At 39.6% G+C, this 24,525-nt stretch overlaps 1 protein-coding gene and 1 long non-coding RNA gene across 4 annotated transcripts in view; one reads left to right on the plus strand and one right to left on the minus strand.

The window, feature by feature from the left end:
- Nucleotides 1-685: 685 nt before the first annotated feature.
- LOC135253830 (uncharacterized) lies at nucleotides 686-5,242 on the minus strand. The gene is made up of 2 exons (XR_010329692.1): nucleotides 5,102-5,242; nucleotides 686-2,541 (listed from the first exon to the last, which is right to left on the minus strand). It is a non-coding gene; the product is annotated as an uncharacterized LOC135253830 (long non-coding RNA).
- LOC135253828 (uncharacterized protein C1orf87 homolog) overlaps nucleotides 5,050-24,525 on the plus strand; it is a 32,289-nt gene continuing 12,813 nt past the window's right edge. For 2 of the 3 annotated variants that reach the window (XM_064333630.1, XM_064333631.1), the window contains exon 1: nucleotides 5,050-5,186. Coding sequence is in view for 1 of the 3 variants with exons in the window: in XM_064333629.1 (XP_064189699.1) it covers nucleotides 5,112-5,186 (75 nt within the window). In the remaining 2 variants the exon portion in view is untranslated. The remainder of the gene's footprint in view (nucleotides 5,187-24,525) is intronic. The other variant, XM_064333629.1, reaches the window with a different exon arrangement.

Genomic DNA, 24,525 nt, shown 5'->3' on the forward strand with positions numbered 1-24,525 from the left:
TGTGTTCTGCAGTCTGTGATCAATTTCTGCCTCACCTTCACCAGTATGTTACAGTAGAACAGGTACCATTTTCATGTGCTGTACCTCATTCCAGAATGTTACAGTAGAACAGGCACCATTTTCACATGACGTGCATCATTCCAGAATGTTATAGCAGAACAGATACCATTTTCAAATGCTGTACTTCATGCTGTACTTCATTCCAGAATGTTACAGTAGAACCGATACCATTTTCAAATGCTGCACTTCATTCCAGAATGTTACAGTAGAACAGCTGCCTTTTTCCATGAGTGGTACATCACTCTAGGATTTCAAAGTAGAACTGGTAGAACCTTTTTCACATGCTGTAAGTCACTCCAGGATATGGCAATTGAGTTATATACCATAGATGTATGATATTATGAATTATTAGAAATATCTAATTTCCCTGAGGTACATTCAGCCCTCTGATGTTTCATTGATACTGGGATACAAGTGTTTATGGCAAGTGTTTATTTGAATGGAGCTTCTTCATTTACTTGTCTTTAAAATACCCAAAATATCCCCATGTATTTGACATCACAAAGTTGCTTTTGAACAGAAAAGTATGTACAGCAATTGTGGCACATGAATCGTAAGTACAAAACAGAATCAAACAAATTAGAAGAAATACCAAGTAGAAAATCAAGAAAAGAATGGAAACAACTATTTTTAAAATTTTTGTCTGTAATGTGTTGACACTGAACTACACAAGTTACAAGCACAAAGATCACAGGAATGGTACAGTTTGCCGAGATGGGATCAGTGTTAAGCCTAATGTCACTCTGCCCCATGCTGTCACCACATACTCATCACGAGAGATCCAGCTGTCCAGTACTGTACATACAGCATGGGAAATCATGTGATTGCGCTCAGCTCAAATCCCAGTGAATCTCACCTTTTCCAATGCACATTGAAATAATTCTCACCTAGATGACAGCCAAAAGCCCTTGTATAGGAGTAAAAATATATATCACTTTAACTTTTCCTCAAAAATCTTATATTTCAACATAACCTTGAAACATCTGTTTTTTGGTTTTTATATCTTCTTTTCAAGAGCCGCTCTTTCTTACTATAATTATGCTTCTGTTTCTGCCATTTCTAGAGAAAATAACCAACAGCACACATTAATTTGTGATTTCTGAATGAGCATTGTTGACAGAACAGATCAGATCATTTTGACAACTGAAAAAACCAAGGTGAATGGCGAAACCAGGGAAAAAGCATGATGGCATACACTGTAGCATGAGCAGGTGGATTTTCTGTGAATGTAACATGTTAGTAAAGAACCTAAACTACTGAATGAGGAATAATAATAATAATAATAATAATAGCCAGTACCAGAAACTTACTCAATTAAGTTAACAAAAAATTTAAGTTACTTACAAAAACTTTAAAGCTGCCAATCTGTTTTTTTGCAATGCCATTATCAATGTGATCGTATTAATAATTATAATATACCAAAGTTGTAAAAAACAGGAAAAAGATACCTGTATGCTTTTAAAGTGCTGGAGAATACAATTAAATATTTATATTACTGGTTAAATTATATACTGCACGAGGCATCTTCATCTGAGGAAGCAATGAAATTCGCACTTTTAATTATTTTCTTTATATTTGAGAGTTCATTTTTTTGTGCAATACTCCACCTTGTGGTGGATAATGTGAATTTTAAAAGTATTTGGACTTCGGTATTTTAAAGTACATTGTGGTAGTTCCAAATATGAACTGTAACATCATTGATGCTTTAATGTTAATCAAAGGGATCTTATGGAAAAACATCAAAGTGAATAAAATATTACCATAAACTGTCAGTCTTTAGTGTATGTAATATGCCAAAGCTTCGTATGGCTGTGTCAGAGTGAATTATGTAATGACTCATTTAATACTTTGTTAACATTTAAAGATGTGCAATACGAGCAATCACATAAAAAATTCTTGAATAATGAACTCTGAATAATGTCAACACAAATCCAGACAATGCAGTGCTGTCACATCACATGAGTGTGCATATCTTCAGAATCCCTTCTGAAAAGTTGGGTGCAAATCCAGTCCTCGAATATGTCTAGACATCCATGCAAATCAGTGCCCCATTTGATCACCGAGTTACCACGTCCTATTTCCCAAGCATTCAAACCCCAGCTGAATGAAAGACCTCCATATGCAGTGCCGCTATGAGCAATGACACCGCATGCTGAATTCAATCATAACTTACTGGGCCGGTGCACTGGTAAAAGAAACACAAGTAACCTGGCTTCTTGTCCCCAAAAACACTGTATAGCTAAACAAACGTTTAAGTGCCGCTGTAAGGTTCTTGAGGTAGTTGCGGCGTTTCATCTATGGTAAGAACGAGCTCTTCGTGTTTGGCGGTCTCCAGGCAGCTATTGTGATTATGGGAAATGTAGGCCATTTCCACTAAACTCGGTCGCTCGCTCATCTCGCTTATTTGATTCAGGCTGCTGGTGATACAGTTTATGTCGCTTTTACTGCTGTTGTTGGCGGGACGAGGACCAAACACCCAGTCTAAAGAGAGAGAGAGAGAGAGAGAGAGAGAAGACATCTGTAACACTGAAGCCTTTCACAAAGTACTGATGAATTCATAGAGATTAAATACGCATACATCTGGGGTAGCATTTATCAGTTTCAATTTGAGTCCTTACTAAAGTCAAGCTTAATACCTTCAGAAGAGCGCATCACTCAGTTTAGTGTTTCACATACCTGAGTGTGAGTATTTTCTGAGGAAAATGCTAATCAACAGTCTATAAAACACAATGGTACATGAACAGAAGTGAATGTTGTAAATATTTACGGACAAATTGCAATGTGTTTTTTGTTTGCATCCTGATCAAGGTTGCTTTAGGCTCTTTTTTTACAAATGATAGTATGTCTAACATTTTTCTCCTTTGGCTACACTCCATCACCTCACAACCCTAACAACCTGAACAGTTTTCCTATCTTGGGCAGTGTATTCAAAGCCCTAACAATAATGAATTTAGGAATTTGTTCTCTGCATTCCATTTAGGTTGAAATAAGGGAAAACAATACTATGTTATTGTCTTCAGATATCATTCATTCAAGTATGTCGTCAGATACCAATTCAATTTACATTTGGGCAAGAAAACAGCAATGTGATATATATCATAAAAGTAATTTCTTATATGCAATAGATAAGTACATTTCAAGGATATTTTACTTCTTACTTTACTTTGGACAGCAGATTCCAAAGAACTGCACTGCACAGCAGTGCTGTGGCTCTAGCTTGTGCCTCCCATAAAGACATCAGTCACATTTACACATTGGACACAAGCAAGAAAATAAATAAATAAAATAAAAACCAGAAAGGGGTGGAGAGGAGCGCACTCGATAGGTTTGCACGCCATTCAGGGAAGAGGGACGTCTCAGGGGCTCTTTAAGTGCCTGTGGTCAAAGCTTCAGCTTGTAAACTTCACTAGATAGTCGAAATTTTTGGGCCTCGTCAATACCTTGAGGTGATTCTCCTGCGTGTGGAAAATGTCATCTTATTGTGTCATGGGAGTGGGCAGTATTATACATTTTCTTACACTGCTGTCACAGGATAGAGTTACTATCAAGATCAAAAGTGCAGAAAACAGATTTAAATTTACAGAAAATATTTTTGCAGGAACCTGATATTCTATTGTATAATATCCCCTCATATACCATTAATCCATCTGTTCTTGCTTTGGTTGTCATTTGATATTACATTAAATGTTATTCAATAACGGGCTCTTTGTATGAAAGAGCTACACATGTACTAGTTGTAGCTTAATGAATAAAACAGTGACATAAATAATTAGATCAGTGGTGTCAAACTCGTGCCATGGAGGGCCGTGTGTATGCAGGTTTTCATTCCAGCCTCAGATCTTGATTATATAATTAGTTAAATTATTTGCTGAATTAGGGATGCAGGTTTGTGCACAATGGTGTCTAAATAAAAATTTTCTTATATTCTGTGCTTCAATGCAGTTAAACGCATATGGCTGAATGAGTAATTGGACTCAATTAAGGCAGCATTAATTGGTTGGAATGAAAACCTGCATACACACGGCCCTCCATGGCACGAGTTTGACACCACTGATTTAGAACCTCTAATGAGCCTAACCTGCATGCTTTTGGACTGTGGGAGGAAACAGGAACCGGAGTATCCGGACGAGGCCCACGCAGACACAGTGAGAACATTCAAACTCCACACAGAATAGCTGTGAGGCGACAATGTCACCCACTGTACCACCTTACTACATAAAATAAAAAATATTGTATATAAATATATATAAACCGCCTATGCAAACAATCGGACAAGTTAGCGTGACACTGAATAAACGTGCAAAGCATTTCTAGTAGCCTATGTAGGGCTATACATTTCGATTGGCACCTATGATAGACGAGATGCAAATCTGTATCTCATTGGTCGGCCACCTGCTGATAGACGGCATGCAGATCAGTATGTTCACCTGTATCAATTTCCTGATCATATACGTTAATTGAACAATTTAATACTGCGATTAGGCTATTACATTTCCCCCGAAAGATCTAAAAAAAAAAAAAACCCTCACGTCCCTCACGTCTCCTGCAGGACCAAACGACCGATGCGTTTAAATCTATATCGCATCATTTGCATGTAGACGAGTTACTGCGACAAGGTTGTTTCTGTAGGACAATATGCGTTCGGGTTGGAATATACAGAACTAAACAATTAGGGGTTTGGGACGCACATTCATTAGAACGGAACTTTCATTGGTGCCTAAAATTCAGTCTACGCTTCAATTCCACTGTCCTCATGAATGTGCACTGGGAAGTATAATCACGGTTTTGCACAGAAGTTAATTTACTAAAAAGGCACCGATGAAGTATACTCAAAAAGAAAACATTCTTTCTCTTCAGAGTTGCGTTGCACGTGATCAACAAACGCTACAAAGGCATGTGCGCAACTGCGCGCAGACATACTCGCTATTTTAAACTGGCCAAGTTAACTATGATATGGACAAAGTAAAATTGACCATAATGTATTGTCAAGGTAGTACCAACTAAGCCGACATACCAAAAGCAATTCAACCTGAAGACTCACCAAGGAAGTCATGGACGAGATCCTTGACCAGATGTCCAACAATTGCGTATGCCACTGCGACCACCACCAACGCTGCCATGACCAGGTACAGAACAGCTTTGGGGAGAGGAATTGAATCCCTGGGCGGTGATTTATAGTCCGTGTAAGGAAGGTCATTTTCGGAGTAGTACTGAAAAAGGTGTTCCAGTCCCGAAGTGTGGTTCGAGTTCAAGGGTGGCTTGCTCGCGCTCATACTACTTAGGTCAGGTTCCAAGGCAGTCACCATTGAACTTGTAGTAACCTCTACATTTTCGATGCTTTGCTGAACAACACCTGCGGTTTTATTTACGAGCGGTAAGATCTGTGACAGGAAATAGCTCCAATCTTTTATAGCACTGGTATTGCATGAAAACATGATGCCCTGTGTGTAGCCTATTTTTACTTTACTGTAATGACCACTATGAAAGTCATTACTACTGTAAGTAGGCTATATCTGTCTGTTTTAATCTATCGTTAACAAACGAAAATCATAAGAAACAGCGCACGTACTTATAAAAAGCATTATGGACCTCTGGTGACAATAATTGTAATATTGTTTTTTCAGTCGAACAAGTTTCACCAGAAATACTATATAAGATGCACGTGTTGCGTTATCTTTTTAACTAGGCTACGTCGCAGCTAACCTGTCTAGTCGCCAATATGGTCATTGGCGACGTTTCAAAGTCACAGGCAAAATAGGCTAGGTGACAAACAACAGGGGGACATGGAAAATAAAATAAAAAACCCTGCAAGTGAATATTTCTGTTCTATTGTGTAATTGAAAAAAGCCATACCTCTGTTCGATTAACAATGAATTATGAAGAACACATGTTACAGCTGTCAAGCGACCGTCCAGTTTCTTGTGAAAGTAATTGTTATTTCCATGCAAGATGTTTAAGTCCCCTGGTAGAACAGACGAGATGCAGTGTTCGGTTCCAGAGCCAACAGTTTTCCACGACTGCACAAGATTTTTCTTTGGAACACAAATGCTTGTAAAATCAGCAGGCTACGCAAAAACAATTCAAAGTCTGCCAGTGCAGTGCCCCTGCTCTCCTGCTACACACAATACCATTTTGAAGCTAGCTTACATTGCGCTGCGTACGTGGAGATAAAAGAGATGGTCTCATCTGTTCAGCGCAGCTGCGCCCAAGGTAAGTCGGGTCGCAGGCACTGCTGCGCTGGCGACAGCGCGATTTCTTTCAGATGTCTCCTAAATTATAAGGGAAGCGAACGCCGTCCAATACTGAATTGTGAGTGGGATCAGCGTTCAGTCGAGGGAGAAGAATTCATACTTCTTTTTTTGCACGGCTGCAGTTATACCCAACAGCAGCATAGGCCAATATCTGGTTTATGGAACTTAACGTTTAACTTTGAAAACGCAGCATTGCTCGCGTTTTTCGGCGTCTCCTTCGTTTCATTACTTCTGGAGAAGCATGGAAAAATAATAGCGTCGTTCTATCAAACGCATTTATTCATTATTTTACTTAATCTGAAAACTTAAACTTTTGCCATTAAATATTTATGATAGAAAAACATCTTCTTTCTAGTGTAGGTGCATGGTCACTACTGAACGAGACGGACAGGGAATCCTACTACATCTGGCTAGGGAAGAATCACAATTCATTATTACTCATGGTTTCCAGTAATACTCTGCACAAGCTGTCAGCAGAAAGGACTCAATTATAGTGGAAAGGCGCACGACGAGGAGTCGCGTGATCAGGTCTGCGATCAGATCCTCTGGCCAACCGCTAAGAAGCAACGAGATGAACCTGTCACAGCAACACATTTCCAGTGTTTTTCACCAGGAAACGCTGGATTGAACATCAGGTCTCTCTTCTATAGGCTACGGTACCATGAATTCGCTGAACACAAATGTGGTCTAAAATTGACAGTCTTCTCTTCTCTGATAATTACTGCTGTAGGCCTAATAACCGTTAGACGAAAAGATATCGAAAACTACATTTTTGGGGCCTTGTTTCACATAATGTGTAGTGACTGTTATTTTGCTTGACATAATTTAAAAAAGGATTTGTTTGATGACTCAGTGTCCATTTTGTAATTGGAAGAAAATAAACCTAGCTCCTAATAACAAAACATCTAAAACAACTTCACTAATAAATAAATGCACCAGTCATTTTTGTTAAACTCAAAAAAAAAAAACAAAAAAAAACTCACCAAATAAAATCCTTGTCATGATGCCAGGAGACAATTACCTTGTGTTCCACGCCTTCTGTAACATTGCAATCATGACTGAACTGTGCCAGCAGAGGAATGGTTCATTGTGAACAGCTGTCATTCAATTCATCTGTCACCTTTCAGCACTGCTGCTGGATATTGTCCTGCTGCAGCCTTCATAAATTAAGTGCTGCTAGCCTACATGGGTTTTGTAGTCTCAGTGTCCCATTTTCAGACATGCTGAGCTGACATTGTTATGGCTTAGTGTCTTTCTGTCTGATTCCCTTTTTAAAAAAAGATGATATGTAGCCTCTTTTCCAGGATTAACTTTTCATCTGTTTTTTGATGAAAGGTGGTGTCATCAGAGGAGACAATTTTCTGAGCAAGGTTGAGGAAAGAAAGAAAAGGAAATCTATCATGAGCTATCAACAGTCATTCATTGAGTTTTGTTGTTTATATATTCGTATTTTCATGTCACTTTTTGACAACTGGTAATAGGGGTTGGGCCAAGAAAAAGCAAATAATGGAGCTTCATAACTTCACATTACTGCTGTTGAAAATGTGCTTCTTTTTAATTTCCTGTCGGGTCACAGATCATCTTGTGATTGTTGATTGATCGGCTATCTTTTGTGATGCTCAGTATCCTTTTTTTGTTAAGAACCTCAGCACCCCCTACTGCCCCCCTCCACCCCTACTTGCACAAACACACATGCTCTATCTCACACACACGCACACACACACACACACACACACACACAAACACACACATATTATTGTGTGATAGAACTAGATTCAATTAAGATCACAACACTGGTTTCAAAGAGTGGCTCTAAAAAACTTATTGAAGCCATTGACCCCAGAATGAATCATATCACTGTGACAAAATGACACTGCCAGAAGTTTGTTTACAACAGAACTGAAAGCTGAACTTTTAAAGTTGATGGGATATTTTGTATTATGTCCAAGTGTATCTAATGATTAGTTTTACTGCCAGTCTTTTCTATTGTCCAGTTAATTGGCTATCCTCAGATTCAAAGACATGCTCACTTGCAGCATGTTCTAATTAAAAATCAATCATACTGAAAAGCTTACGGAGATAATTATCACTGCAAGTGGAAACAATATTGTGGTATTTCCCCTTTTAAGACAATACCAGTTGTTTTTAGTGCTTTCTCAAGCAACTAATAAACATTTTTTCATGCATTCTCCTACAGTTTGGCTACGATGAAATGACGGGGTGTTCATTGGTCTAAATCCTAGGTTCCCAGATCTGGTCATGGAGAGCCATAGGTCTGTTGGTTTTGGTTTTCCACCTATGAACAGAATGAGTTTTAAAACATGGTGAGTAAAGTTAGGTAACTGTAATCGTGTACTATAATTGGTCAGTTACATGTTGAGCAGCACACCCTGCAGCCCAGGGTTAGGGACTTGTGTGGGCGGCCGTTGTACCCTTGAGAAAGGTACTTAACCTGCATTGCTTCAGTATATGTCCTGCTGTATAAATGGATGCATGATATGTAAAAAGTTGTGTAAGTCGCTCTGGATAAGAGCATCTGCTAAAGGCCTATAATGTAATGAAATGTAATGGATTATTATGATAAACTACTGAGATAAAAAATATATATATTTAGTGGACATAAAGATCCTGGCAAATACTCTAGGATACTTCTACCTTGCAGTACTGTGTGAAGCGCACTTTAAAATCAGATGAGCCTCCGAATACCTGAGAGAATTCATACAAGTGATTGTTTTGAAGCATACTTTATTAGTGACATAGCCAAATTATTCTGTTGGTCAGTCCTGTCACTGACTGTTTTTATTGTGTGGTGTCGTTGTCTTTTGTTTAAGTGGCATTCATAAGTGAATTTAGCAGAATCAGCAATTCATGTTTTCATAAGTTTTTTTTGCTTAAAGTTGGCTATGTTTGCAGCACAGAACCATGCATATTTTAACACTGACAACAGCACTTGCGTCTACAGCAAGATAAAATATTTAAGTTCAAGCTTTCTTTTATTCATTCAGTGTCTGGAGTGGCCTTTGAATCCAGCATGAAGGAGATACTCCCCTAAATATTAGATTTTTTTTTTGGTTGAGTGCTTTAAATATGAAGGTCCTCTATGGATGTGACCTCAAAATGTGTATATTGCCTTTGATGGTACAACTTCATTATACAAGTGAAATAATATTGAAGCACACGAGACAGATCCAAAATCCCTGTGTATACAAAAATAATTTATATAAAATTTAGGTTTTTACACTGCAGTAGGCCTCTGGATGCTTTCCTTCCTCTAGAGAGCCTGATTAGTCTTTCCTGGTGAAATTCACAGTGACATAAACTTGTCTTTTTGATACTAGATCACCGGGGCGTGATTTTTAATGTCCACGTATATCATTTCTTCCATTTCAAGTGCTTTCACGTTTTAATTTATCGCTGAGAGCAGGCCAGGCTGGCAGTTTGTTCGCTCTTTATTCCCTCAAGGTTGAGGATGTTGTGTGCCAGGTAAATTCCTGATCAAGAGCTGCGCTGGAATTTCCTTATGAGATGTCAGAGTGATGTCTCTAGGCTAGCCTCAGAAAACACTCTCTCGTTGAAATGCCTTTGTACATAGCCATTTTAATAATATGTCACATTATATACAGTATGTTATGGTAGTATTTTCATTACCAATAGTTATGTTGCATCCTCAAAATTTTTTAACCCGAGGAAGAAGGTCTCAACTGCATATCGGTAATCTGTAATAACTTTGTAATTATTTAGGGCGACATTTGTCTAGCAAAAGCTATAAATTGCCTTCAGGAAACACCACAGAGTTAATGTTTCTGTACTAGTGAATAGTGAGATATCTGGGACGGAGTCAGATCTTACTTCACATTATATTATATTGCAGCATTTAGCAGACACTCCAGAGGGACTTATGCAGGTCTCATTTTTAAATTAGATTGTTGTTATCACTATGCCTTGGAAATATATATTTTGAAATATGGCATGCCAATAAAGCATTTGGGGGGGGGGGAGAGGGGGAGAGAGAGAGAGAGAGCAAGACAAAGAAAACTCTGCAGTCACTGGCTGTCGGAAAGGAAAACCGCATACATTTATTTCAGTTCAGAGCCGTGGTTGCTGGTGAATTAATTTGTGATTCTGTCCACGCCACTGAGTAGCCTGTTCTGCTGTACAGGGTTAATGTGATTGTTGGGAGGAATAACAAGGTGACTTCAGAGACCACTGCCTCCCTAAACTCTGGGTTCATTGGTGCAGCAGTTGCAATATAGTGACAGGATAGGCAGGTCCAAACCTCAGAAGAACACAGGAGCATTTGGGTCAAAGAGAAAAAAAACAAGGGGGAATAAAATAGGACCTTTATCCTGTTCATTCTCTCTTCTTTTCAAGAATGATTTGGATGGCGGTGGACTTGCTGTGATTCAATATAACAAAGCGTGGTTTGTTGTAATAATGTGGCATAACCTTAATTCACCAAATCAGAGAACAGGAGCATTCTGAGATAATCTGTTGTTCAGGAGCTATTCTGCAAAGAACCATAATACACATCAAGTCAAAATTCATAAAGCTAGCATCAGTATAAACCACAAAATGTGCTATGCCAACAGTAAGGAAATTACGTGAGAAAAGAGTGGTAGGGTAGTGGGTTGCTTTGTGTAATTTAAATGTTTATCAAATTTGAACAGCAGGGTTTGAACTGCAAAGCTGGTTAAACAGCACAAAGAGATATAGAGGTATGTTGGTTCAATAAATGGTTGGTTCAAAAAAATAAAAAAAAATAAAAAAAATACTTTGAGGGTCACGGCTGGGATGATAATAAATGGCCCTGTGTTGTGAATGGATGATGATGAGGATGATGACGAGGATGAGGATGAAGACGAGGATGGACGTTGTCCTTTAGCCGTGACAGCGGCCGTTGTGTGCCAGGAGGCCTCGGGCGTCTGTGTGTGGGCGGGGCCGCGCCCTCCCTCCCTCCGTCAGCCGCTCTCAGCCAGCCGGTGTCAGAACGGCCGGAGAGAAGGTTAAACACGCCGTTAATAAGAATTATTGAAAAAGCGCTAATCGGAAGAAAATGAGTTGCAGCGTCGGCCGCCTCGCTTAGTATGGAAATTGGAAGCTATAAATAGCCAATCAGGCTTGTCGTGGCCCTTTAGTGAATGCCAGCATTAGTGAATGCACTGATCTGACTTGTGAATTTACTAGGGGGCTGGTTTTTTGTATCGCGCACTCATAAATTACACAGTTAGGTATGACTCATGAGCTTCAGGTAATCTGCTAATCAGGAGGCAGGGAAACAAAGTTTGGAGGGCAGTGTGGTGAGACTGATAAGCTCATTTTGCCAAGTCCTGAACGTTGGAATGCAGATAGTGCACATAAGCACACTGTGATATTATCATAAACAAACAGACTACAAACAGCAAAGTTCCAAAGAAATGTATTTGATGTATTTTTCTGTATTTAATAAGCATGCCAAGCCAGCTTCTGTAAAAATACAGTATGTAGTGATTTATAGATCATTATTGAGTTTGAGTGAGGCGGGTTTCCATTTGTAAATTTTTGAAATAAATTATTAGTTCACTTAAATTAAAACATATTACCACTTGTAAATGCTGTCCTAAAACTATTTTTATAATCGTACATTCTATTGTCAAATATGCTTAGGTTACAAGTGTCAGAAGAAAATCAAATATTTTTGCTCAGTTATCTTCTCAGTGGTGCGTATGCGCCTCAGTTTCAATACCTCTAAATAATTCAAATATTACTGCTGTTAGAAGATTAGTCATTGTGGAAACAAACTCTTGTCCAGACAGCATAGTAATAAATCTTGAAGTTTTCTACGTTAAAATCTCAAGGCTGAAACGAGGACGAATGATCTAATGTAAAAACAAGACGGCTCTTTCAACGAAGTTACGCAAAATAAAAATAAATAAAATAAATAGCATTACGGGCCCAAGTACACCGGGATACCAAATGAAAGAGTCTGATGCAGAGTGACAGAGGGTAACGTCGAGGAACCCTTTACTTTAGAAGGCCCTCGCTGCTCAGTCGCATGCGTGTACACACCGTCCCAGGCATTGGTAGTGACAGCCACTTCAGCCAGCAGCGTAAAGGCTATGCCACTTGCAATTCAATCTGCCCCGATTGCTTCAGAGAGCATCCCCAGTCGTTCCCCGTGGGTTACCGATAACACTGCAGCCACTCTACGGCTAGCTGCGGACATTGCCTCCTGTACAGAGCAGCTTCGTACCCCCTTGCAAATACGGTGTTGTTGGAAAAAGCATTCTCCCCCTTTCAAGATTTCCTCTGTTATTCCATATTTAATATCTGAAATTTAATTTGATCGTGGCATAGTGCGCTTGTGGAAACTTTGTGGTGACTACTTCACTCCGATGAGAATGGTTCAATATGAATAGATGCAATCAAGCCTGGCTGTGTTCAATCAGCTGAATCTAATTATCAATTAACCTGGGCAAATTGGTTGTTTGAGGAACTAAAGTGGCAATTACTTTTTTCACATGGGTGTTTTGATAACTTTTTAATAAATGAAATTATTTTTGAAATGTGTTTTGTGTTTATGCAGGTTTCCTTTGTCTAATATTACATTTCGTCTATAGATCGGAAAGCATTCAGTGAGACAGATATACAATAGCACAGGAAATCAGAAAGGGGGCAGATGCTTTTTTACGTGACTGTATGTAGCAGCAGTAAGGTAAGGGTAAACCTCTCATGAAAAAAACAGTTCATTTATTCAGAGGCTCACTGTCAAAACCAGATTGCAAGCAGACAAGAGAGCTGCTAAGGTGTCCTGATACCATCTCTGTATATATATTCCCCTCTTTCATACACAGAGGAATATATCAAGATGACCCACACAACACTGTTTTGTTCTTTGGTCGACTTTTCTCCGTGATTTGTTTTCCAGTCCCCAATCTCCACCCGCCAACAAACACTTTTTAATACCCGCTGTTCGTTTCCACCAGACTAAACGTAAGTACAAGAAAGCTCACCTGCTGTACAGCCATTCTGCATACGTACTGGTGTGATTTTTATAAGGGCCTTCGCAACTCGCTCTACCATTTAATCCTCAGATCCCCTTGAAGGTCACATTCCTGTTATTGTCATGGTTGTTTTGGAAATCAGACTTTCATAAATATGTGTGTACCTTTGCTTGCAAGTGGGGCGTGCGGAAACGAGAGTCTGTGGAGATAATAGCCTCGATTCACGCGGCTGTCGTGGATATTAGTTAAGCCTTTAATTGACATTGCTTCAATGAAAACAAACCATAAACGGTTTCCAGAATCTATTACAACGTGCACGAATGACACCCACAGCTCCACAAAAGGGAATATAACGTAAACTCTGCTAGGAGTACCACACCTATAGAGGCATGTGCTGGCTGTACTCTTATACATCCGCTCAACTGTCATCTTTAAGGCACGTGCTCAGTGGATGGCAGCGTTGTGTAAATCAGGATCTAATGTGAGCTGAGAAGAAGAGGAACTGTGCTTGTTTTTGTCTGGCGGAGAATCCCAGATTATAGGACCTGGCTCCTGGTGCAAGGCAGGTGATGGGGGGTCAGAACGAGCGGGCCAGGTGTCCGGGGTTTTCCTGCGTGCTCTCGCCACTTTGGTTTTTGTAAGAAGCTCGTTATGGCACGCAAAGCGGAGTCAGGTGACCTCTGTGCCAGTGCTCCAGTGAAGGCAGGTCCCATCATTTCTGCACATCATCTGCTGTACACAGCCCCATGGACCCCCCAGAACAGCGCCAAGCAGGCAGCTGGTATGGGTCACCCTAACCCACCTATACTGAGCGCCCCCGCCCCCCTGCACTGCCAGCACCACGCTGAGTGGTTAGAGAGGGGTCACACCTGAGCTCCTTCCCTGGGACGCTTGCACAGTGCATTCATGTCCCCCCTCATACTAATACTCAGCTCCCCTATTGACCCATTTGAGACATTCCACTGTCACCGTTAACTTCCTTCATTTACGAAATAGTGATTTCTGCGGAAGAAAGTCTGTATGCCGCAACTGGCTCCTTTTCATTTTGTTCTCGCCTTATGTGCTGTTGCCCCGACAGCCCCGTGGTGAACAGACACTTCATTTTGTTTTCCAACTGTCGCATTCACGATTTCACCCTTTACCAGGACACAGCGCCGGTGAATGTTTCGTCTGGCGTCGTGCACTCCCTCGAACGGATCTGCTGAAAAAGTTCATCATGAAGTCGGAAGAGAGTCCCGCAGTGCTCATTTCTTGTGTAGCCGCGGTACACCGATAGCTAAAATCACGCCGAGGCATTCACTAAAAGAGCCTAATTTAGTGAGTGAGGGCTGGCGGGGACACGGACGGCCACCTCCTGGTGCTCGAAATTGAGCTGCAGTCTCCGATACTGCAGAGAAGTGGCATTACCACATCTAAAAGGTCTGCCCCCTTAATGAGGCTGCAGGGCTTCCCTGGTGGGTGCTATTCCAGCGATGTCACACTGCCTGACAGACAATCACTGTTACGCTCAAAGAACCGCAGTGACCACTGTTTCGTCCTTTTTTCATCGCCTCATCAAAATCTCCTCTTAACTCACTGTTCATGTTTGATTACTTTTGAAACCATATAACAAAGGCCACTAGCATATGCATGACCAGTTATTTTGTAATATTACAGCCTGAAAATTAATCTAATAGACAGAAATTCTGAAAATTACAGTTCTTCAAATTTCACTAATCAGGAAGGTTAATGTACAATGTTGTATTAGGTTTAGATGTTAGTGTAGCGATTAGACATGAAGTGATGACAACCAAACTGCATGAAATATGAATCATTGCTAGTACAGTACTGTCTTATTCAAAAGCTGTCTAAAACGGTTTTCCCTTTCTCAATAACTTCCCTTCATACTGCATTTTAAATGAAACGCAAGAACGGAAACCACATTTGAAAGGTAAAGGGATTAAACATTGTTTTACAGCATTATCTTCATGTTTAAAGTTTTTTCAAGCATCATTTTCTTATATGTTTTGTTCATTCAATATAAATATTCATATTATTATTTGTGCAATATAAATCATAATGGAGGAGAACATCTTCTATTCAATTATTAAATGATAGCAGGGAATGATACAAGTTGTACCATAGGGCTACAGTTTGAAGAATGAAGCTGTGTTAGATCTGAAGTTATCCAGTGGATCATGGCACCAGTTCTGCCTGTCAGAGTTATGCATAGACACAATTCACAATTGTGAAGAAATGAGTCGTCTGCATACGGCAAAGCATGCAGTGAGCAAAGATAAAATGTAAATTCTTGTCATTATGGGTACTTACTGTAGTACCTTTCTTGTGAAAATTGTTTTTTTACCTTGAGACCAACAGAAGGGACGAATGAATTAAACTATGACAGGTTTCGTTCTGTTACTCTTGCCTGCGACACAGTCATCCCCTTGTTGAGAAGCCAGCAGTTTTGGGTGGCCTCCTGGAGCCTCCAGAAAGGACAGTCATTAATTATCAGGGCTTGTGAGGAAGGCAGTGCACATCACAGGGCCTCTGCTCGAGTCGCTGCAGAAGGCTGCTGTCTCCCATAAAGCTGGCTAGCTTACTGACTGTTTTATGGTGATCTTAGTGATTTTACAGGCGAAGCATAGTGCCAGCTCATCTTTTAAGCTTAGACCTCTTTACAGCTCTAGATTTTTGTTGAGAAGCTTTTTCTGAGCAGCTTTGAGCATAAGTTGTGCTCATAAAATCGTCCAATCTGACTGAACTCATTAGCAGCACAAATATGGCAACTAAAATGTTTTATATTTGATAATTCATCAAAGTATTATTAATTTTATTTGACAGTTAAAGTTATAATGAAAAGCAGTGTAACAGCACAAGGGAAATCTTTATTGCTAATTTTTCATTAAACTGTACACATTTCATTTTACTCTTTGTATGATCATATGCTTCACCTTGAATCCCTCCAACCAAATATAGCTCATAGTCCTGTGTCACAAAAGAAATAGCAGTACTGAGAGGGTTCTGACATACGTTTGTGGCTAACTTATTGAAATGCTTTGCTGACTCAGTCTCCGTGTCCCAAATGGAATGTAGAACATAAAAATACAATTTGAATGCGGTGGAATAATATACGAGTACTATTATAGAATATCAGTAGAACAGTAAAAAAGTATTTTTCCACTGTTACAGAAGTCCAGTGTTGTAGAAAAAGTACAATGGGTGTAATGACCCATAACTGATTAAAAGGCATTATGGTTTGGTTCTTATTCAGGAAAATACACTATTGGGAACAGTGAAATAATTGGCAAACAGTTAAGTGTTGGACTTTTGTGGAAATTTAAATCTCCCAAGATCATGGCATGAATTACATCTAGACCAAAAGTAGGCTACTGAAGAACGACTTAAGATTACACAGAGACAGAATGCAACAAAACAATAAAATATAACTTGGGCTGTGAGGTCAGACATATTGACAGGGTATCAGGAATTTCGGAGTGAATTTTCTGCTACCCACGTTGGAAGCTCACCACACGAGGAGCCGAATATCCTTTCTCCCCCCTCGTTCGACCCCGACCATTCTACGACCTTGTGTTGTGAGGGGAGATCCTCAAACCGTGACTGAGCTCATACAAACGTTATCTTTCACTCCAGTTTTCCTACAAACTCCCTCTGACTCCAAGCCAAAGATGATCATTTCCCGCACGTGTTATGCTAACCACACGGTGGTTTGATGGGCATTAGGTGTCCTCTGCAGCGTGCTGCCAATGGGCGAGACCCCTGGCGGCATCTCCGTGCTCTTTTCCCTGCCAAGGTGCGTCCCTCCTAAGCCTCAGAACCCTTGTTCTCTCTGCCTCCCTCCCCCTCTCTCCACTAGCAGCAGGAGGGAGGAGGAGGGAGGTGGGAATGAGAGGTAAACTCAAACCGGCCGACCTTTTTCCCCGCCCGGCACAGCTGATAGGAATGTCACTCTGATCAATACCGCATTAATGCATTCTCCTTGCGGCCTCACCGCCCGCTCCAAGGGTAACCCGTCCGGCTCTCTCACGCGGCGAAGTCATTTCATTTTTTTTTTTTTTACGTCGCCGCCGTCATGAATCATTAAGCGCTCGATCGGTCGGTCTCTTGATCCACTTTAAGGAAAAAAAACGCGCGTGAAGTTCCCAGTCCAATCTCACAATCTGCTGAAGCAGAACAACTTAAAAAAAAAAAATCTTAAATAAGAAATGCATTTTACATTACAATACATTTCGTGAAATCTATATGGAAATATACAAAATATTTGGCTGGCCACGTTCTTCCCATGCCGTGCTGTCAAAAAAAAAAAAAAATCATAATTTAAAATGAATTAGTTTTTTTTTTTTTTTTTGCATGGGTTAATGCATTATATTTTGTCCTGTGTTGCTGTCTGCATTCTGTTATCTTAGGCCCGGTTTTCATGGAATTTACTGCGGTGTGACAGGACAATATCTGCAGCCGGTGATTTGCGAGGAGCCATAACTACACATTGCAATGTGGAACAACTATAAATTAGCATTAAATCTCATGTCACTCAGATGGGCCCCCATCTCTACAATAATAAACCTGGCTGCAAATGAGTTGCGCAAAAAATTCAATTATAGATAATATCCTGCAACTGCCACGGCAAAAGTTAATGAAGAAAGACTCATTTGCTGGGGGTACAGCACACACTACAGGGGTTATGTAACTGGACTGTAAACCATATTGGACTGTTAAATCTATCATGTGGATACATAAATATTTATTGGCAATTTTTATACATCCATTACTTGTGTATATAATTTATTATTATCATTACTGTCTTTTATTATTGGTAATTTGTTCATTATAACATAAGCTACATTTCAAACATTGTAGCATGTGATAAGAATGACAGCAGTATAATAAGCATTGCTGATTCTTTGTCAGCTATTTAAAAAAGAGACCATCTTTCAATTATAATCTTAAATATTTATAAAACGGCTCTGATTTGATGGTACTGTGAAGGCTTTTAAAACCAAATATGAAATTCTGTCAGGCTTTGTAGACCTGCTGCCCTGAAGTTGTTTTTCCAAGATAAACTATCAATTAATTACCAAATAAACAATCTAATATCATTAGCATGCGGTCAAAATTGCCCCTCTGCTGTTTGTTCTCAACTGATGTTTGCTTTGCTCTTTGTGCTTCTTCTCACACCTGCTTTGCAAAAAACAAAATAAACAAAAAATACCCCACAAAAACAACAACTATTTATTCTGCTATTTTAATGTCCAATTATCCTCTTAATTTCACTGGTAGAAGAATTTTTCTTACTTCTTTGGCAGTCTCCCTCTAGTGAAATGTATTGTTCTCTATTTTTTTCTTTGCTCTCCGATTCTCCTGATGTCTGTGCAAAAACCTATTTTCTGGAATTGAATTACCACATCAAGGGCAGCACGTAGCAGAGCTTTCATGGCCATGACTATGCTGCCTTGTGTCGTCTCTGACCACTCATTTCACCTTAGACTTTTAAACCTGATGCTTATGATGCCCAGTGCTCCTCCGCAGGATGTAAATGTAAGATGATCATGGGTAACCACAATGTAAGCAACCCTCAGCTCTGAGTAAACACATCTTCAGATTGGTGTCATTAATTAATCGTCACCTGGGGTAATGAGCTTTGAAATGAGGAATTCCTCCACAAGCCATATGACAAACTGTGAAATGTGTGGTTACTGTAAAGAACTGACTTTCATTAATATCTATGGATCAGGGAGATGAAGATGGGAGCACAACTGTTTTTTTTTTATATCCAAGCTGAACAAATGTGTTCTTTTGAACCTGAATCCAATTTATTTCTGTAATTATGCAATTCATCAATGTCTAGAGTGTGAAAGTTTCTCATTTTCACATTTTTCAAGCATGTCAAAGGTATAGCCAGCGAATGCTTACTATGGCCTTATCACTAATTTTGTCTTCATTCTCTTAAGTTGTGGACGAACAATAAACCATTTTCCACTCACACCTATGACCTTGAGAACACATGTGTCTACGCAGAGACAAGAAAAAATCATTAAAGGGAAGAGAGGAAGATTTCAGTTCAAAAGATTCCATGGAGGTGAATTAAGTTTTTTAAATGATTTGCTTGATTTAATTCATTAACAGTTTTATGCCTTTCAAGCATTGATGAAGGATTTGAGTACCTATATGAAGTTACTGTGCAAACTCCCTGTATTTGATGTCACTCTATTGCTATTATTGTTCTATGATAGTGAAAAAACACACCATTACAAACCTATTTTTTCCATGAGAAAATGGTTTGATAGGAAAAGCACCAGATCACTTTTGTATTGCGATGTAAAATTTAAGATACTTTTTTTGGGTGTCGCTGTGTAACACATTTTGTCTTGATTAATAACCAAAGAACCAGTATTGTAGAGATCACTGTAAATCCTGTAGTAGCCGCACTACTACTATAACCACTACCTACTGCTATTGCTACCACGACTGCTTGAGTCAGTTACCCTTTTAACATGTTTCTCAAATATCAGAGGTAATAACTGTACAATTCCCTCCAGCAGTGATAGACTACAGTAGCCCGGGGTTTCGAGTGGATATTAATTTGTAGCTGAAGCTCCCAGGAGGCTGTGACATATCAAGGTGTGTAGAAAAGCCATTATTTGGTGTAAATGAATCCAGTTAGCATGCCGTGGTGCGTTGAGTGTGATGTGACCTTCGGGCAGAGAAGCAGCAGGGCATGCGCCCGTGAGACGCTTTAATGTGATTTTCCCACATGTTTAATGACTAGAAATGCGGTCTCAATCAACTCTCAGCCCTCTTAATTTTCTGAAATGTAGTAAAATATAAAACATACTTTATGAATAAAATAAGAAATATGTGAGTTGATGTATTTATGCAAATAAAAAAAAACCTCTTCTGATGAATTTCATTATTTTTAGATTATGGGGGAATGTCCTAATGTAGACATCCATAGTTGTATAATGATGTTCAAAGATAGGACTAGAGGTGATTCAACTACTGAATCATCATTAAATGAATCGTCTCTTTCACAAACAGAACCCTTGTTCATATCTTCCAAAATTTCTATAATTGAAGCTAGGTGGGCAAGTAAGGATGTCAGAGGTCTGCTAGGGTAGGGTGGGTCATCAAATCTTGGCAAAAGGGTTTTGGAAACTCTCATCTAAAATGACCCTGTATGCTATGTTGGCCTTGGTGCCTACAAAAGCCATCACTGGGATTGGGATTTTCACGATCCATAGCCTTTTATACTCTCAGTGTTTTGTTGTCATTCTTGTCTTGCAGTTCACAGAGAGACTGATTTAATCCTTTTAAGCAAAAACCTGCCTGTATTTTAGTAATCAAACGAGTTGCCGACTGTCAAAGGCCTGTTCTCTCGTGGTGAACAACCAAAAAGTCGTGGACTGAAATAACGAGTGCCTAAACTGAGTTCATGCTGCATGTATTTAAACCGGTCCACGTGGCTGAAAATATTATCTCAAATTCACAGGGCGGATAAGTCTTTTCGAAAGCTCGCGCAGTGCAGATGCACTGGTTGCTCTCACGTTAAGCAGATCAAGATAACCGCGGACCAGAATAATTTGAGGTGGGAAGTCTCTCTAATTAAGGCTTAAGAACCTGGCGGCGAGCCACAATGTAAAAGAGCGTAGGGTTTAATATGGGATTATGATGCAAATCAAGTGCTTTAAATAGGAACCGCCATCGCCGCCATTCAAGCAATGGCCGGAGGGTTTAACAGTTTGCAGGACTAACATTCAGGTTTTTTTATTTTTTATTTTTGTCTGTGCTCATGGGGGAATGGTTGAAAGAGCCCAATAATACAATATACAGAATATTTTGTGAGATTATTGCATGGTATTATTTTCATTATTTGAATGCAACATATCATGTGATTATAACAACCTGCAATATATATTTTTTTTTATAAATAATATTTATGTGGGTGCCTACGACTGGTGACTGCTGACTTCTAAAACAGTTTCCTGTGCTGTTTTCCATTCTAATAGGAAAACATTTGCAGGTCATGCATTTATATTTTCCTGAAAATGCATGTCAAAGAAAAAGCAAAACAGCCAGTGAGTGTTGGTGGTGTGTTTGTGTGTGTGTGTGTGTGTGTGTGTGTGTGTGTTTGTGTGTGCCTGTCTGGTGGGATAATTCCAAGCAATTACGGCATTGCAGAAAAATCAAGGATCATAAAGAATATTCATACTGAAATCAAATTAATAAAAAATGGACACTGGGTTACTGAGTGAATGAATAAAATTCACTTTTGAATCATTGCATTTATATAGCACTTTTCCCAAATGCTCAGAGTGCTTTACAGTGATGAGTGGGAACTCACCTCACCCACCACCAATGTGTATAGCACCCACTTTTGCAGGCAGAATGTAGATATGGGACAGAGAGCACATATAAAGACCGATGTAAATATAAAGACCGATGTAAAATATAGACGGGAGAACACATATAAGGGGAAAGAGCAGTTCACCTCATGGTGACAGAAGCAAATATACAAACAGTGGATGTATAAGGGAAAGAGCAGGACAAAGCATCTGGGCCTGTCGTGGCTCATTGAACTGATGGAATGCTAATAAAAGTCGTATGACGACGGCATGCTAAGTGTGCAATTAATATTCTAAGATATTCCGGCACAGCGTGTGCTGGGGACCTGTTTAAGGCGCATTCCTGGCAAAGTGAATGCATTGTCTCCGTGACAGGGGAGATGTCCTTATTAACCTTTCTCCCCCACCTGTTTCCTCTCGCACCGCCGGTGTTGTGGCAGATCGGTCAGTTTGCTCTGGGCTGTACTTAATACCCGAGGCTTTCTCTGCAGCCATTTGTCTCCTGTTTGCTGTCGCCTTCGCGACTGCCAGCCGAGTCATCTGTCAGTAAATAAATAATCTCGCACGGAGACACAGACAAGCTATTTTCTTTTTTGGCAGAAGGGCTAACAGAGTAATTTGGAAAATAATTAAAGGCTTGAGTAATGATTAAGGTTCGGACTTGATTGAACCATCAGTTTTTGTTTTGCTTAGACGTTATGTGCAAGCAATGCATTTCCAGCAAATTACGTTTATGTTATAATTCTAATAAGATTCCGAGCGCCCTGTAAAAAGATGGCAATAATAACAGCTTTTGAATCGAATCTTACCTTTAAAAAAACTCTCAGCATAATGGGAGACTGCCAGAATATACTTCCTCATTCCACCTGAATACCTTTTTGAATGTATTCACCGTTAATTCATTTCGGTCTTTGTTGTCCTGTCCTCACTGGACTCCGAAGGTTTAAGGCCCACATATCTATTATCCCCTCCCCCCCTCTCCCTCCCCCCCTCTCCTGGGTGAGCACTGACAGGTAGATGAAGGACAGAGGCCATGAAAGGGACTCCTGAATGTAATTGGCAGTTCCAGGAATATAGCTCTACATTTAATTATTTGGCAGAGAATAAAAGTAAAGCCAAAGAGTGTTATAAGGTTACGTTGGGGAATCGATTTGCATGTGTTAAAATGGCAATTACTTTATTAAACCAGGCGGCGAACATTATGGCGCCGGCCCTATTTTAGGGTAATAATGCCGGTCCTTAGATATATGCCCTACCCTTTTGTACAGAGGTTCAAGAAAAGCTCCTTTACTTCCTCTCACTTAGCTCTCATTATCGCTGCAAGATCCTGTAATATAATAAAGTGGCCAAGAGCGGGGAGGCAATTTAACAGGAATTAATCAGAATTGTTACATAAATGACCGGAAGCACTGAACGTCATACGTAACTTAACAGCTTACCACTCTTAATTTAAACTTCTCATTACTAAAAAAAAAATGTAAAAATTTTTAATTAAAAGTGTTCTAGAAAAGTGCCTTAAGTTGTTTCAAGAATTCCTTTAGTCTCTAGTCAAGATTACCTTTCGTTCTGGACTCCCTTGTTCTGGACCCTCCTTCTCCTGCCTTTGACTTGCCACTAAATCAAATGGTTTTAAACTCTGGAGCAGTTGTGGTTTCAACTTAAGATTTTTTGAAATGTCCAGCCTGCCGACTGACATCTCATAGGCTCAGGAAGGTTCAGACATCGCTGGAAAGAACCTAAAGACACAAAGCTTATGATCCATTAATATATACTATATATTACTGAACAAGCAGATGATAAGGACCGTAAGGACACAATGCTCTCTTTTTAAAGACAGCTCTTCTGTCCCAAACATTTTATCATTTGAAAAAATATAAATTCTTTTTTTTTTCTAAATCTGATGAGAAGCAGTCAGAAGAGGGGGGGGGGGGCTTTTTTGCGGTTTCTAAAAAGGAGGTCACTTCAAACACCACAGGCCTTTGTGATCGCCGAGAAGGGGTCAGGAAAAGCAATTTGCATTTTAACAGGGCCTCTGCGTCGCGCGTCAAAGTTGCGCTCCGTCACCGGAGATCCCTGAAGGACGGACAGTCTCCAATCGCTTTTGACATTCACTTAATACAGAAGCATCGTGACAAAGGAGCTCGCTGACTGACGAACTGGATTTACGGCACTGTGCCTGATTACATTTTTCATTTTACCACTCCGCTCAGCGCTAAGCCAGCCAAATCAATGTCATACTTCATCATACATGCCTGGAGGTCTTGTGGTAATTACTTCATTATGCAGTGTGTTTTGCTAATTTTTTTTTTCTCACGGGATGCAAATGCATTTAAACATGTGAAACGATATGAAATGATTATCAGCACGGAGCAACATGGACAGAAGTTTGGTACGAGAAGCTTGTATAATGTTTCTATGTAGTCGGCTGGATTAAATCACATAAGCCATTAAATTAGACTGTCAGTTAAATGAGTTAACTTTAGATGTTTCAAAAATAATGGTTTGGATTTTTTCACTGCCATCAAAATGATGAAGAGTAAAATCGATGCATAGATGTATTTGGTTATTATGTAGGAGATTGTGACCAAGTGACCCTTCGTTGTGAAATATAAGTTTGTGGCTTCCAAAGAATATATGGGATTTTCATAAAAGAGATAAACAATATATATATATCTGTCTTGAGATATCATTACCGTGTTAGCATTGATTGGTATTTGGTTGAAGTGAAGAGAGGTGGGACCAAGATTAACACATCCTCACGTCATGGGCGTTCTTCAAGGGGAAATGAAAATGCATCCCTTAAATAGTGGTTTACTATTTACACACCATTCATCATGTGATATTAATTCTTAAGTACTTTTGTTGCCATTGGATGTTCATCTTTTGAACAGTCTG

This window comes from Anguilla rostrata, chromosome 4, assembly GCF_018555375.3.
Source record: "Anguilla rostrata isolate EN2019 chromosome 4, ASM1855537v3, whole genome shotgun sequence".
Classification (NCBI taxonomy): domain Eukaryota; kingdom Metazoa; phylum Chordata; class Actinopteri; order Anguilliformes; family Anguillidae; genus Anguilla; species Anguilla rostrata.